At 43.5% G+C, this 17,455-nt stretch overlaps 1 protein-coding gene across 1 annotated transcript; it reads right to left on the bottom strand.

Moving 5' to 3' along the window:
* Positions 1 to 410: 410 nt before the first annotated feature.
* Positions 411 to 1,402, bottom strand: LOC126998262 (uncharacterized). The gene is made up of 2 exons (XM_050859739.1): positions 1,172 to 1,402; positions 411 to 682 (listed from the first exon to the last, which is right to left on the bottom strand). Exons 1-2 carry the CDS (start codon positions 1,313 to 1,315, stop codon positions 479 to 481), a joined length of 348 nt encoding a protein of 115 aa, XP_050715696.1. The 5' UTR covers positions 1,316 to 1,402; the 3' UTR covers positions 411 to 478.
* Between the last annotated feature and the right edge of the window lie 16,053 nt (positions 1,403 to 17,455).

The raw sequence follows: 17,455 nt of genomic DNA on the forward strand, positions 1-17,455 counted from the left end.
AGAAAAGAAAAAAATAGAAGGAGCACAGCAGCCGTAACAACACCACTCACGGCGTATCACAAAGGTTGTGGCTCCCCGAGTCAGCTGACCAAGGTAGTAACGAGAGGCAAGCCTGTTTTTCCCATCCCCCACCTGTGCCAAGGTGTACAGGTAATTATTATTATTATTATTATTATTATTATTATTATTAGTAGTAGTAGTAGTAGTAGTAGTAGTAGTAGTAGTAGGAGGAGGAGGAGGAGGAGGAGGAGGAGGAAGGGGAGAAGGAAGAGGAGGGGGAGGAGTTTCGTGATGGCTCTACTAAAGGTTTTTGATATTTTTCTTAAAATTTCTTCGTAGTACAAAAGGTATGCCGGTAGTTACCCTAAGTTCTTTGTTTTATAAAAATATGTTGTGAAACTGTACTAATACTTGTCTTAAAAAGGTTTCTGGGTCTTATAAAAAGTCTTAATATAGCCATCTTAAGTTTTACATCAAACTAATATTCTGCAGTTAGCCTTGAAAGATTCTGTTTTGTTGGACTCACATAAGCGTAGAAATTCTGCGAGTAGATCTGTGGCGGACTGTAGGTGACGGCGTGCACCTCCTTCACGTAGACACTGGCGCCCAGGTCCACGACGACGGAGTGGTTCTTGGCGCTGGTGAAGGGACACTTGACGCGGCTACACAGCACGCCGTCCGTCTGCAGGGAGTTGGAATACTGACTTCAGGACACACCCTTCCTTATCCCTCCTTCCATTCCCATACCTTCACTTCCTTCGCCCACATCCTCTATCTTCTTCCTACAGACATACGTACATACCGTTGTTCATTCCTCCCTCCCTTCCCTCTCCCATACATCTTTCCCAAATACACACTTACACACGTATACATGCATACCTTTCTTTATTCCTCCCTCCATTTCCAGACATTCCCTGCCCTCTCTCCACACACACCTATCTTCTTTCTTCCCAAGTACACACACACCTACACACATAAATCTTCTTCTTTATCCCTCCTTCCATTCCCATACCTTCCCTTCCCACACTCCCACATATCTTCGCTTCCCTTTCACTGGAGTAATTGTAGGTCACGCAGTCCGAAATACGACAAACCAAAAGGCGGGAAAGAAAACTGGCCAAAACATGGCGTACTCCCACCCATCCTTTCTCCCACTCCACCTCCTCCTTACCAAGTCCTTTTCGAAGCTAGGCGAGACCCAAGCGTTGGAGGCGGCTGTCACAGTGGCGTGGCAGGCAAGGTCGGTGTTGGGGTAGTAGTGCTTCATGGACAGGAGGTGATAGAAGGGCAGGGCGTTGGGTTCTTCTTGTGTCATTGAGTAGCCGGAGGTTAAGAGGAGAGGGATGATGTGGCACTCCTCGTCTGCAGGGATAAATTAGTTACTTACGTCTGTTTTTTTAAACGTCGTATTAGTCTTTATTAACAAAAATGTGGCTGATTTATTTTGTTTTTTTAACGTGTTTATTTTTCAAGGCGCTGTCAGTTGGTTTTGTTGATCTTTTATATCACTTTTTACGACTTAGCTCTGGGAAAATCCTGCATTTCTAACTAACTAACTCCGTTCCTAAAATGGATTAACAAAACTGTGGCTGTTTTTTTATTTGTTTATTCGTTTGTCTGACATACTTCGTTACCTTACACCTTTGTTACGGTGACGGAGGGAAAACCGAGAAGAAAGGAATGAAAAACTTAATAAACACAAGAAACTAGCACAAGGAATATAGGAAGAAAGGAGTAAGAGAGAAAAGAAAAGAATGAAAACTGAAAAAAGAAATAGACTCAAAGAAGAAGGAAAGAAAGGAGTAAGAGAGAAAAGAAAGAAAAAACGAAAAAACAAAATTAAAAAAAACAAGAAACAGACTTATTGAAGGAGGGAAGAAATGAATAAGAAGGAAACGAAAAGAATGAAAAACTAAAAAAAAACAAAAAAACAGACTAAATGAAGAAGGGAAGAAAGGGGTAATAAAGAAAGGAAGAATAGAAAGAAAGAAGGATAGAATTAATGAAAGGAAGGGTGGAAAGCTAAGAAGAAAAATGAGCCAGTTTTGATTTTCATGGATGTATAATTTGAAATGAGCAGGAAGAGCTCAACAAAGATGTAAAAATAACACACACACACACACACACACACACACACATATATATATATATATATATATATATATATATATATATATATATATATATATATATATATATATATATATATATATATATATATATATATATATATATATATATTTGTTTATTTGTTTATTCACATCACCATTCGTTAATAGTTAATCCTCTCGCCTGATCCTCTCACCACCTCTGCGCCAGGAACGGTCCCGAACAAGTGTGATTACGCACAATGATGTGCCAGTCTAAGGCTCTTCGTCTCATCAGCTCTCCTCCTCCTACTGTTTTCTACCTCTTAAATTCCGCCGTGATGTTGCCTCTCTTTCTATCTTCTATCGATATTTCCACGCTGACTGCTCTTCTGAACTTGCTAACTGCATGCCTCCCCCACTCCCGCGGCCCCGCTGCACACGACTTTCTACTCATGCTCATCCCTACACTGTCCAAACCCCTTATGCAAGAGTTAACCAGCATCTTCACTCTTTCATCCCTCACGCTGGTAAACTTTGGAACAATCTTCCTTCATCTGTATTTCCTCCTGCCTACGACTTGAACTCTTTCAAGAGGAGGGTATCAGGACACCTCTCCTCCCGAAATTGATCTTTCTTTCGGCCACCTTTTTTAATTCTTTTTTGGGAGTAGCGAGTAGCGGGCTTTTTTTATTGTTTTTTTTTTTGTGTGTGCCCTTGAGCTGCCTCCTTTGGTATAAAAAAAAAAGTCAGAAGAGGAATGAGGGACGGGAGTCACCGGTCCGCGCTCTGTGAAATCGACCCCTCCCAGCGGCCGCTCCTGGGCCGAGAGGTGTGGGCCGACCTGACTTAGTTCGTCGATGAGGGATCCATGTCATGATATCGAGGGGGGGAGGGAGGGTGAAGGGAATGTAGGAGCGGATGATGGAGGGGTGAGCGAGGGGGCGCGAAGGTATGAGAGCATTGGGGATGGAAGGGGTGAAGGGCTAAAGGGGGTGAGCGAGGGAGGGTAAGGGTGTGAGGGCGTGAGGGATGGAAGGGGTGAAGGACTAATGGGGGTGAGCGAGGGAGGGTCAAGGTGTGAGAGCTTGAGGGATGGAAGGGGTGAAGGACTAAAGGGGGTGAGCGAGGGAGGGTCAGGGTGTGAGGGCGTGAGGGATGGAAGGGGTGAAGGACTAAAAGGGGTGAGCGAGGGAGGGTCAGGGTGTGAGGGTGTGAGGGATGGAAGGGGTGAAGGACTAGAGTGTAGGACATCTTCCCCTTTGGACCTTTTCCCCCTTCACAATTCCACCACTGACTTATTCCCCTCTGGACAATTTTCCCCTGAATTCCGTAATACAAGTTATTGTTACCTGCCAAGTGGCCAAACACGGTACCTGCTGGTTGGGAAATAATATACCTTACCCATTCCTCGTACGTTTAAAGGTTTGCGTCTCTTTATTTCAACATGACTGAATGTAAGTATATATGTATACACGCCAAATGTACGCGGGCCCGTTTCCATCTCGTGAACAGCCCCACGCTGGCTGAAGGCAATCATGAGATGGTTCGTCTCCTGAAAATTTCGTTCATGGCTGTATTTAGGTTCTAGCATCTCTATTATGATTTAAGGTTAATATGTATGAGGAGTAAGCGTACTCTGTGAAGCACAAGGGGCATATATTCTATATTGTGTATACCTCAGTGTATTCAAATTTATCTGTTGAACATCGGAAATGGTCTAGAAAATATGTTCAAAGGGTGGGGGTTTCGAGGGGGGTCAAAGCCCCCCCCTTTACTCTTTAGGTTACAAATCGGGGTTGCTTTAGTTTAAAAATAATTCGTGGCCATTGAGAGAGAGAGAGAGAGAGAGAGAGAGAGAGAGAGAGAGAGAGAGAGAGAGAGAGAGAGAGAGAGAGAGAGACCTTACTCGCTCGCTCGCACAGAAAACGGGTGTGAACGACAGAGGGGGGGTGGGGGGAGATTGCTCCCTCTTGCACGAGGTAGCACGGGCCTTTGCCAAAGGCGGCCCGTAGCAGGGAGCCGACAGACCGACTCTATCGGCGATCGAAATCTAGCCGACCAAGTCGGTCTGTCGACGAGGACTGGCATGTCTCTGAACGAACGGCAGAGTGGGGCGGAGTGTGCTACGGGGAACTGTAATATTCCTGATATATGAATCCCCCTAAATGTAGTTTTTTTTACAGGTTTGCGGAGAAAAATCTATCTCCACAAAAGAATAGTCATATATTGTCCAGCAAAACATAATCTCTGCCTTGAAAATAACACGCCTACTTCTGCTACATTTTTTTTCCTAATTTAATTTGGTGTTGGATTTGTATTGCTTCTGAAGGTGTGGTTATATCGACTTCTGGTCCTAGGATAAGTACTTTACACACATATACTGCGGTAGACAACACCGGAACTGTGTAAGTGTTACTAAACCAAAATAGAACAACAAAAAATTGATTGTTATAAAAAGAACAGAAAAAGATAGTATAAAAATAACGTAAAAAATGGATATCTTAAACGAACACCGCAAAAAACATAATATAGAAACAAAACACTAAGAAAAGGAAAGTATAGAAACAACATCGAGATAAGGAAGACACAAACATGATCCACCCTTCGGCCCTAACATTAACATCATCAGAAGTGTGGGTGAGTCTTTTCTGGGAGGAGAGAGGCTCGTCCTGACTAAAAAAGCAGAGGTGGGCGCGGTACTAAAAAATCAGTAGTGCGGTTGCGGTAGTGCAGTCCCATTTTTTTTCTTTCCCAGTGCGGTAAGCGGTGTGCGGTACTGGGGTAGCGGTAGCCACTAGTCAATATGAAAAAATACGTCAATGTCTATCCTGGCTAACTATTTTCTAACTAAGTACTTGAGATACAAAAAAAAAAATTAAGGAGGACTGGGGGAGGTCGAGAGGGAGGTAAGGGAGGAGGGAGGGGGGGACAGGGGAGTAGAGGACGGGAAGGGGAGGAGGGGGAGGGAAGGGAATGCAATTTTCCGAGGGAGGAGGGAGGGGACAAGGAAGGGGGAGGAGATCAGCGTCATGTGAGAGAGGAGGAAGTGGGGGGTGGGAAGGAAGGAAGGAAGGGTGGTGCGACAGCTGCAGTATCTGGATCTGGACAATAATGCGCAGGGCACCAAAGAAGGTGTATAACACGCATAAAACATAAAAGCCAGGGAGGAATGGTACTGAGGATATGGGGGAGTGAAAGGGAAGGGGAGGAGGGTAGGAAGGGGAGGAATTCTCCGGCGTTTGAGCGAAAACGAAAGTATACTAATATAGGAAAGTCATGACGGGAACAGTGAAACATTATTCAAACTGCCCAACATATTAAGACAAAACACATCAACTGCAACTGGTAATAGCGATACCTCGACCGTGGGAAAGCTCTAAGCCCTGGCGTCTCAGGCCTCAGCGAAGAAACCACGTGGAAATTTCAACGAGGAGATAATTATAATGATAATAATAATAATAATAATAATAATAATAATAATAATAATAATAATAATAATAATAATAATAATAATAAATTATTATTATTATAATCAAACATTATTGATCTTGACTACATTGGAGAGAGAGAGAGAGAGAGAGAGAGAGAGAGAGAGAGAGAGAGAGAGAGAGAGAGAGAGAGAGAGAGAGAGAGAGAGAGAGAATGATAAAATAGAGAAGTTATAATGAAGTTAAAAAAATATATATAGTATGTACTATGGTCTATGTTATGCATCAAAGAAAAATTTGTACGGGACATGAGATTGAGCGGCCATCATGTTAGTGCTTGCTTGTACTGTTGTCCACTGCCATGTACAGTCATCGTCAGAGGCAGTCATGGAGCGCCGCCTTGGGTTGAGTGACGAACAGATTTACTCTGAGTCATTCATTTAGTATTTAATTTTGAACAATAACTGAAAAGTCAGAATGATTGAGTCACTGATTCTGATGACTGATACCGATTGATTGATTGAGTCCGATTCACTGAAAAATATCTTCGATAGTTTTCTAAGTACCGCAAAAAGTACCGCAGGATTTTTTAATGCGGTCCGCGGTATTTTCTGAAAGTTTGCGGTAGTGCGGTACTTTTTTGTGATGCGGTACTACCGCACTAAGTACCGCACTTGCCCACCTTTGTAAAAAAGAACACCCAAAAATGGATGATGGAAAAGAAAATAAAGATGATATGGAAAGAGAACACAAGATATGGAAGATACAAGATAAAGGATAGCAAAAAAACATACCACCCCTCACCCCCCCATCCCCCCCAAAAAAAAGGAAAATATAGAAACGCAACATCAAGGAAAAAAAAAGGTCATCCACTTTTTTACCCTAATATCAATATATACACAACAATGGGCGAGTCTTTTCTGGGGAGAATAAGGCTCATCCAGACCAAGGAACACCAGCAAAAGGATGTTACAGAAAAATAAATAAAAAGGATGACATAAAACAGAACAGCAACAAAAAAAAGGAAAATAAGAAACACGACATCGAGAAACAAAAGATAAACAAACATCAATAAAAAAAATCAGCCCAACTTGTAGAAAATAAAGTCCAAACAAACATCATCCGCCTTTCGGCCCTAACATCAACATCACAGAGATTACGAGTGAGTCTTTCCTTGAGATAATAAGGCTCATCCAGACCAATGAACACCAAAAGACTTAAAAAAGAAAGCAATAGCAAGAAAAAGAACAGAAAAAAACATCGAAAAAAAGCAAAAGTAATAAAGAAACATCGAAATAAAAAAATACAAACACACATCGTCCACCTTTCGGCCCTGATTAACACCGCCAAAATTACGGCCCGGTCTCTCTGGGAGGAAAGAGGCTCACCCAGATCCATGAAGAACACCAGCAGAGGATGACAAAAAAATGACAAGAAATAGAAGAATTTCGAAAAAGAAAATCCTCAGTAAGAAAAGGAACTGATCCCCCAAAAATAATGATATAAAGAGAAAAGGGGAAAAAAAGAAAAAAAAAAGAAAGTAAAAAAAGAATAGAATAAGAAAACACCAATGAGAAATGAAATAAAACAAACTAAATTAATATTAGTAAAACAAAATAAAAATGAATGAATAAATAAATACACTCAATAAAATAAAATATAGCAGAATTAGATCCACCCACCTACCATCTTTTTCCCTCCTCCTCCAATGGCTGCTGCTCTACTCAACCTCCTCCCTCTGCATTAATACTTATAGCTTTGACCTTCCGAGGGGTGACGGGCTCGAGCTGTCACTCGACTCCTTTCACTCGTGCAGCATTTTTTGAAAAGTATTTATCAATAAAAGCGATAAAGCAGCTATTTGCGATGGGGACCGAACGTCTCAAAACATAACTGGCAGCAATTGACGACATGATACGTGACCGATGAAAGCGATCCTGCTATCTTCAGTTACCATGCTCTCTGTTGTCCAGTCACCGGCGCGAGGCAGTTATCATTATATCTAACTATTGCATCAGATATTTCCAACTATTTATCTCCAGTTACCATGCTCTCTGTTGTCCAGTCACCGGCGCGAGGCAGTTATCATTATATCTAACTATTGCATCAGATATTTCCAACTATTTATCTCCAGTTACCATGCTCTCTGTTGTCCAGTCACCGGCGCGAGGCAGTTATCATTATATCTAACTATTACATCAGATATTTCCAACTATTTATCTCCAGTTACCATGCTCTCTGTTGTCCAGTCACCGGCGCGGGGCAGTTATCATTATATCTAACTATTGCATCAGATATTTCCAACTATTTATCTCCAGTTGTCCAGTCACCGGCGCGGGGCAGTTATCATTATATCTAACTATTACATCAGATATTTCCAACTATTTATCTCCAGTTACCATGCTCTCTGTTGTCCAGTCACCGGCGCGGGGCAGTTATCATTATATCCGATAGCAGAAAACCTTATTCCCGATACCCGATAAATGATAATGGAAAACCTTATCGGTGATAACCGATATTCGTTAACTGGAGACACAAATATAGGCGATAACCGATACCCTATATAAATCCACGATTCCGATCCGAGAGGCGAAAACGATACTCTATTGATATTTCAAATAAAAAACATAGATGAATTCAAATTTTCATTATCTATATTTTTGAAAACTTAGAACCTGAAAACCACTCGTTGACACATACAGTCGCGCTACGAATTGTTGACACAGTTTTCATAATCTTTCGGACACGGCTGGCGACATCTGGCAACTACCCTTGTGGAAACACTCGCTACCGACTTTTATAAAACTACTTAATTTTAAAGTCTAGTTTTGCACACACCTAATAAATATCAGTGATTCCATTAAATGCAATGAAAATTAAGTGTACTCTATGTGAATGTGGCGAAGAGAAACGTATTGGAATGCTAGGCTATGTAGCCACATTCATTTGCAGAATCTCCGGGGCGGAGTAGAGGTCACTTCACTATTTATACCAACAAGTTATAAATAATATTATTTTGATCAGACGTATATAATTGACTCGACAGTGGTGAATGGAAGAAAGTGATAGGCTAGCAGTGCAGCGCCAACCAGGCATCGTCTCTACCCATATAATAGGCTATTATTTTTATTATCGCGTCGTCGGCCGTGTGTTTCGACAGTTTCGTGCAACTTTGAATTACATGTCTGGCCACTTGTCGATACTTCTCTTTGGATTTTACCGTTAATTAAAAATATAGACACTTGATTTTTTTTTCAGAATCTCGCTGATTTGACACACATAAGATTTATATAGTCATGCATAAATGTCGTTCCCGATGACGTCATCATCAAATGCGAGTTTATTATGTAGTATTTATTTCGCATTTTATCAAATGAAGTGCAGCTAATTATTTTTTCCTATTATTCTATAATATAAGGTTTATCACTACATTGGAAGAAAGAGCGATATATTTGTGCAGTTATATATATATATATATATATATATATATATATATATATATATATATATATATATATATATATATATATATATATATATATATATATATATACATACTTAGTCTTAACATAGAACTCATTTGACTCTTTTAAAGTCTTGAACGAAAACTGTATCAAAACGTTTCGGCAGAGCTGCTTAATATAAAGTTATAAGGTAAAAACTTCCAATCTATTGAATTTATTTCCTTTCTCAGTATCATATTTTGTGTATCTATAACAAAATCACTCCTAAACATCCCTTCCCTTCGAATAAAATTATGTATTATTTGAACGAAAGTCATTGCAAACTGTGTCAACACTTCGTAACGCGATTGTACATATAGACGATAATACTAGAAACGCCTGAACCGGTGTTGTGTTATCTGGCGTTCCCACCGTCAAAAGCTGGAGCTTTTGTTTACAAACACTGGTCTCTCATGAACTGGCCCATCACTACTTATTCAGTTATTCTTACTTATCACCATTAACACTTTACCAGTCACTTCAGTAAAGAAGCACTGAAGCACTGGGAACCGGAACTCTGCCACTCACTCCGTCACTCGAGACGCAGCTGAGAGGCTACGCGCAACGCCTCCACGTGATAAGAAGCCGCTGGTCTCTGTTTGCGCTCTTTACAACGGGATCACAAATTTCAGGCAGTGCATAATCATTTTTGGGGCAAAGTTAAATTATTTTTCTCTCTGATATAATGTTTTTTGAGTATAACAAAAAAAAAATAACCTAGTGTTTTAATGTTGTGATCTAAGTATGAAATCTCTTCACCGAACATATTTCATACCCCGAAGTTTTTTTCATACAACACCGGGCGCCCGGGCCACGCATGCGCAGTAGGGAGGAGACAACGTTTTTTTTTTCTTTTTCTGAGTGGCGTAAAAAAGTAGCGATTATCTCTTGTGTTGTTGCAAAAGTAACGAAGATACCGATATTTATATAAATAAGTAGGGGATGGCCGATAACCCGATTTTGTTATCAGCGATAAGGTATCGTGATAACGCCCAGCTATGATTATATCTAACTATTACATCGGATATTTCCAACTATTTATCTCCAGTTACCATGCTCTCTGTTGTCCAGTCACCGGCGCGGGGCAGTTATCATTATATCTAACTATTATGTCTTGTCTATTATATCCATTTATTTTTTTTATCATCAGTTGCCCTGCTTTCTGTTGATCAATCAGCGGCACGGGACTGTTGGGGGTGGGCAAGGCTCGCTGATCCAAGGGAGGGAGGTGATGCCGCCGAACTGTCATTCTGGTGCTACCAATATGGCGGATGCCCGGGAGAGAGCTCACGGCCAGCACCTTGTTACTACCTCCAGACCATCTTCTCCTTCGATATTGTTCTTTATTACCGCACACTCATTGATGCGGCAGAACTGTTTCGTAAATACTATAATGGAAGCAGAAACCAATGTTTCTTTGCATACATGTTTATCTGCCACGAAACAGCACTTACTACTTTTAACAACATTTAGAGCAGTGTTTCTTTCTGTTAACTACTTTCCTGCAGAGGAATACTTCACCTGCAAACAGGTCTCAGCCTGAACGTGTTGAAGGCGGGCGGCTCCCCTTCTCTCCCTTGCATCAGTGCACCCTTCTTCTTCTTCTTAAAGATATCCCTCCTTAAGGGAGACGGGCCTTTGCCATATGTGGCGGCCCGTAGCGGAGTGTCGAGGCAGTGCTACTCCTCGGGCTAGGGGTATAGGGGATGAATCCGCCGGCTGGCGTGCCGAGCGGCCCCCTGCTGCTGAGCTGGCGTGCCGAGCGGGGAACGGGCGCACAAGGCAGCCCGTACTGCCACCTCCACTCTTTCCTCTTCCACTGTGTGGGTGTGGGAGTCGCGCCCAGAAGACCAAGTGTAATGGCCCGAAATGTTCTACAATTGTAATGGTATTTTTCCCCATGTAAATAGAGTTAACCTGGGATGTTTGCACAACCAGTATGTATGTGGGTTTCTCATGACAGACAGAAAAAGAGAGAGAGAGAGAGAGAGAGAGAGAGAGAGAGAGAGAGAGAGAGAGAGAGAGAGAGAGAGAGAGAGAGAGAGGGAAGAGATGGGTGTTGAAACAAAGAGGCCTGTTGTGCTCCCATATCTCCCCTACAATCTGTCGTGTCAACAAAATTCAGAGGTGTCAGGGGTCAAAACAGGGTATCGTTGCCAAAAGTGGTCAATCTGCCTTCTTTTAATTATTGCGGGAGAACGGTAAATATTTATAATGGAAATAAAATACCAGTGACCTTATATTGATATTGGAGGCCTACCAAGGAAATCTCAGGTCTCAAGCAGGCCTAACCTGCGATCAGTTTGTCATTCCGTGACGTCACACCAAGACGTTTTGGGGCCGAGACTAACGCCCCTTCCTCGCCCTAGGTCGTGGGAGCGAGCTCATTCTCACGAGCGACATCGCCCCTTTCAGGTGAGTAAAGAGCCGTTCACGGTGTTCAACTCACTTTGGCTATAATACTATAACTGAGACTGGGATTCTCACGAGCGACATCGCCCCTTTCAGGTGCGCCAAAGGCAAGCCTGACAGATGGGAAGCTGGGCATCGCCCAGACCAAGGCCAACATGCAGCAGTAAACACTTTTGAAGCTGCGTTGTGGGGGATTGACTGTGGCAGGGTGTGTGAAGGGAGGAAGGAAGGAGAAGGTCAAAAGGGTGGTATGTGTGTCGTTCTCAGGGGTAACAATGGATAAGCGCAAACACTCACTAGTTTTAGTTAGGACTTAATTAAGGTGTGGAATGGTGGAGTCTGTGTTTCCCCGTGTGGGTGGAAACAATTATGATGTTGGTGCTACTTATTCCCATGTGTGCATGTTAGTTTAAGGCGTTAATGTTAACCTGTGTTCATGGTATTTATAAGTGTAATAAGTGATGTAAGATACCTAAGCTAACCTTTAATCAGTGGACCCTGTCCTATGACCCTTAGTTCACCATCAGAATCTCTACACAATAATTACCTCAAGTAACATTCTTAAAGTCGTGTTACCTATATTACTTTGACAGGTGATGATCCTGTGTGCGATAATGGTGCCTTATAAGACTGGGTGAATAAACTACTAATTTTACTCTGTGGTTTAAATGATCAATAATTAATTCTACTTTGAGGTATAATGAACCTACATAATTAATTAAAAGAGTGCCCATGAACGGCACGACACAAGGCCATTTCATTTGGTCAACTGGTTGATTCTCATCATCCTTCTTAATAATTTTATTGCTATGAAAATATTGTGGGCATGCAGGGCCTCTCTCTCTCTCTCTGTTTATGAAAACCACCATCACCAAGATCACCACCACTATCACCATCATCACCACCACCACCACCACCACTATCATCATCACCACCACCACCACCATCTCTCTCTTACACACACACACACAAACACACACACACGCGCGCGCGCCTAAATAATTATCATCATATTATTAAAAAAAAAAACATTTGGGAAATTTTAGAGAGCAAATGTGTCTGAAAACATTTTATTGAAACGATAAAAATTGGTCTTATCCACCTTTATTGATATAAAGCAAAGAAAAAATATAATTAAGACTTTTGTAACTGAAAGTATTAAAAATGCAAGCACCGAATCTTTCCTCTTTGCACTCAAGTAAGGACCATTCACCATGGTGATTACACACACACACGCACGCACACACACCTTACGACGCTCCAAACCTTTATACATCTCTTCTTTATTATCCTAAATGGTGAAGTTTCACTTAACAGCAGAAATTATGAACAACTTTTCACATACACGAATTAACAAACATAAATTATGATTTTATAAGGGACGTTATCACAGTTCAATAAATCCCGTAATTTTTACATGTTTGCTTACAGAAATAAACTATACGTATGTATGTGTATATAGAGGAACAAAATGTTACTCACAGATGTCTGCAAACACTGACCCAGGACTTCACACGCGGCTACACAGTCCAGGCCCATCCTGCTGAATGATGCACAGGACTTGGATGTGACGCAAAGCACTGGAGAATAGTATAGTAATAACATTCTACCTTTCTCTTCATTGTCAACAGAGCACGGTACGCAAAACCTTGATGAGTTAGCTCTCAATTTCTGAAGGCAAGACTCATGCAGCCGTAGCCTCAGAGCTCAGAAGACTCTTGGAGGTGCCGCTGCCTCAGGTCAAGAGAAATATTGGCGGCGAGATCCCACTGGCGAGGTCGTGATACCCAGCAAGGGGAAAGACTGGGACCCCCCAAAGTTGTGTCAAGTAATTTCGGGTGCCGTCCCGTGTCGAAAGAGTCACCCGTTTGGCCGTCCAGGGTGTCAGTGACGCTCAGTCTGGAGATGTACGGCGCGTCATACTGCTGAAAGAACCCTGGCGTCGGATTGGCCTCACTCCATTCTGGAAGGTGGCTGCTGGGAGGCGGAAAACTCAACCATTGCTGCTCCATCGTGCCGGAAAGAACCGGGAAGCCAAGAAGTACCAGTAACTGAGTGTCGGTGCTTGCAGTGCTCTCGGGTAGGTCGAAGTACTTGGTGGGTGCGGACGGCGGCGGCGGCCCTCCGAAGCCCATGGCGTCTGCGAGTTCGTCAACGAAGAGTTCGGTAGGCCTCAGTCGGGCTCTGACGCCGATAGGAAAGGGTCTGTGCGCTGACAAGATCTCTTGCGGCTGAGTCTTGGCGGTGGCCATCACTTGGTTTTTGAAGGAACGCTCTGACGCCTTGGACAGTCGCAAGACCAGCCGGGTGCCATCTGTAGCTTCCACCCTCCATCGCTCTTCCTGCTTCCTTTTCTTCTGCCTCCGGGATGGTAGAGCGTGTTTGGTGGTCCGGTTGGCAGCTGGCATCGTCTTCCCCATCACCTGCAATGAGGCAATATTTTATTGTATAATAACTACAGTAAATGACCCTAACACACACACACACACACACAGCCACGTCAGAGTGGACAATGACTACCCACATGCTGTCCTAATTGACATAATATCGAGCCGGACTCTAGATTCTCTCTCAACAGAGGCTCAGAGATGAGCTTCAGGGGGCAGCATGAGCCAAGCAAGATGACGCCACTCTAAACACTCGCCTGCGCCATAACGGGCTGGGCCGACCATCAGGCCCCACCAAGAAACTTACCGGCGCCATAAGCAGAAACGTAAAAACACACACACGAGTATAGGACATCTTTCCCCCGTATACTTGTTCAGTTTCCTAACCTAGCTTTATTACCGTCTGGAGAGATAGTTCGTTGTGCATCACACATCAAAGTCAAACTATATAGTTACACTGCCGCGAATGAGGCATCGAGAAAGTTACCTTGATCTGTACTGTGAAGAAATTCCTCGTTGCGGTGTCGTCCAGGTCTGAGCAAGAAGGGGACCAGGATGGTATCCTACGTTGTGTTCCCGTTGTTGAAGCTGGACAGGAGTGACTGGCCGACTCACGCCGCATCCCTTGCAGGTAAGCCAGGCCGAGGCGCCGCCCCATCGGTGACCTGACTTGCCCGCGGCCTTGCCCTCATTGGGTAAGCAGCGGGAACCCTCAGCTCCCATTGGCTGGACGTCTGGGTTGTCCAAGCCAATCATCGTGTTCCTCTCATCGACACTGCTGCCAGTGGCTGACCGACAGGATTATAACTACTTGTTCAATTAGGAAATCAAAGTATTTTCGTGTGAACTTCCTTTTTATTCAACGAATATAAACCTCTGCATAATTAATGAGTAACGTGCACCCACCCACACCCACACACACACACACACATATATATATATATATATATATATATATATATATATATATATATATATATATATATATATATATATATATATATATATATATATATATATATATATATATATATATATATATATAAATCATCATCCGTTAATAGTTAATCCTCTCGCCTGATCCATATATATATATATATATATATATATATATATATATATATATATATATATATATATATATATATATATATATATATATATATATATATATATATATATATATATATATATATATATATATATATATATATATATATATATATATATATATATATATATATATATATATATATATATATATATATATATGATTGCATGCACACAGTGATGTGCCAGCGCCAGGTCAGCCCTCAGAGGAGGAATGAGGGACGGGAGTCACCGGCCCGCGCTCTGTGAAATCGACCCCTCCCAGCGGCCGTTCCTGGGCCGAGAGGTGTGGGCCGACCTGACTTAGTTCGGCGAAGAGGGATCCATGTCATGCTCTCGAGAGGGGGAGGGAGGGTGAAGGGAATGTAGGAGCGGATGATGAGGGGTGACCGAGGGGGCGTGAAGGTATGAGAGCATTGGGGATGGAAGGGGTGAAGGGCAAAAGGGGGTGAGCGAGGGAGGGTCAGGGTGTGAGGTCATGAGGGATGGAAGGGGTGAAGGACTAAAGGGGGTGAGCGAGGGAGGGTCAGGGTGTGAGGTCATGAGAGATCGAAGGGGTGAAGGACTAAAGGAGGTGAGCGAGGGAGGGTCAGGGTGTGAGGTCATGAGGGATGGAAGGGGTGAAGGACTAAAGGGGGTGAGTGAGGGAGGGTCAGGGTGTGAGGTCATGAGAGATCGAAGGGGTGAAGGACTAAAGGCGGTGAGCGAGGGAGGGTCAGGGTGTGAGGGCGTGAGGGATGGAAGGGGTGAAGGACTAAAGGGGGTGAGCGAGGGAGGGTCAGGGTGTGAGGTCATGAGGGATGGAAGGGGTGAAGGACTAAAGGGGGTGAGCGAGGGAGGGTCAGGGTGTGAGGTCATGAGGGATGGAAGGGGTGAAGGACTAAAGGGGGTGAGCGAGGGAGGGTCAGGGGGTGAGGTCATGAGAGATCGAAGGGGTGAAGGACTAAAGGGGGTGAGCGAGGGAGGGTCAGGGTGTGAGATCATGAGAGATCGAAGGGGTGAAGGACTAAAGGGGGTGAGCGAGGGAGGGTCAGGGTGTGAGGTCATGAGAGATCGAAGGACTGAAAGGGGTGAGCAATATAGGGTAAATGAATGACTTTGGGAGCGAGGGATCAAGTTTAAGGGGGTAAATGAGGAAGGTGGTGAGTTATTTGACCTTGGTGGTGGATGGCAGGAGAAGCCCTCGCGCGGAAGTGAAACACGTCTGTTCGAGCGGCGGTCATATTGGTAATAGCAGGAAGCATATGACCGCGCCCTGACCTGACTGTGCCACCTGACCTGACCCCACCCTGTCCTTACAACAGCATTAATTCATCATATGTACAAGTTTACCGTTTACCGTTGTTGAGGTTTCAGGCCCTGCTCCACTGCCAGGGCAGCGCTCCGCAGTTCCGTCAATAATTATGATGTTAGCCTCAATGCTAATCATCCATGCACTTATTCACAACGTCGTAGTGAGTGAGTCTTAAGCCCCGTTCACACTGTGCCGACTCTGGGCCAAGACAACCCAGCGACTTCTGCATATGACAAGTTGGCTCCCACGCTCCAAGAATTTTTTATCGTCTTGGTGTCGGCTACCATGATTGCCGACTGTCTGGGACATTCGACCAACTAGTTGGCAGAATGTCTGCGACATGCTGCCAATTAGTCTCAAGAAGAGTCTCAACGGTCATTTTCTGAAATGGCGCCATGTCTATGACAACCACGAATCTGCCGACTGATTGGCCGACAGTCTTGACGGTCTTGACGACAGTCTTCCAGATTATCTGTCAACTGGTTGGCCGACTGGCTGGCCGACAATTGCCAAGGAGTTGGCCGACGGTCTTCCTGATGGTCTTCCCGACTGTCTTTGCCGCTCCTTAAAATACGGAATCGCTCTGTATTCGAGAATGAAATGTATCGTTCCGTTTTGAGCCAATACGGAACGGCATTTGTTCCGTACGGTATTTTGTTGTCTGAATGGTCAAGCAGATAAAATTCGGTATATTAAAATTGTAATGAGCGCATTTTTCGGTTAATCACAAAACCAGCCCGTAAAATTTTTCAAAGGTTCGTCCTAAAATACGTGTAAAATACGCGACGTAACGTCCCTCCCCCCTCTCTCTTGCCTCCACCAGCAGCTTGCTGCGGCTGTCACTCATTGCATGCTCCAGAAATTTTAGGGTTGCCACCCGTTCCTTTAAATATGGACCCATTCCGTATTGGCGAGTGAGATGTTGCATTCCACTTTTTCTCACCTTAGGGTGGCAACTCTAGTTGTGTCATTCAACACGAGAGAGATCGAGGCAAAAGGAGTGCGTGCGTACTGTGCGGCTCCCAAGCTTGTGCAAGCGAAACGTAACTATGCCCAGAAGTTGTTATTGTGCTAGTGATTGCAAAATAATACTAAAAATTTCTTGATGGCGGAAGTGTTAGCCAATATTTCTGAGCCGACAGTCGTCTCGAACGTCCTTCATAAGGCGAAGACTGTCGTCACGACAGTCCCTCATCATTCTTAAGTAGTCGGCACAGACGTCTGTGCCGAC

Source organism: Eriocheir sinensis, chromosome 13, assembly GCF_024679095.1.
Source record: "Eriocheir sinensis breed Jianghai 21 chromosome 13, ASM2467909v1, whole genome shotgun sequence".
NCBI lineage: Eukaryota > Metazoa > Arthropoda > Malacostraca > Decapoda > Varunidae > Eriocheir > Eriocheir sinensis.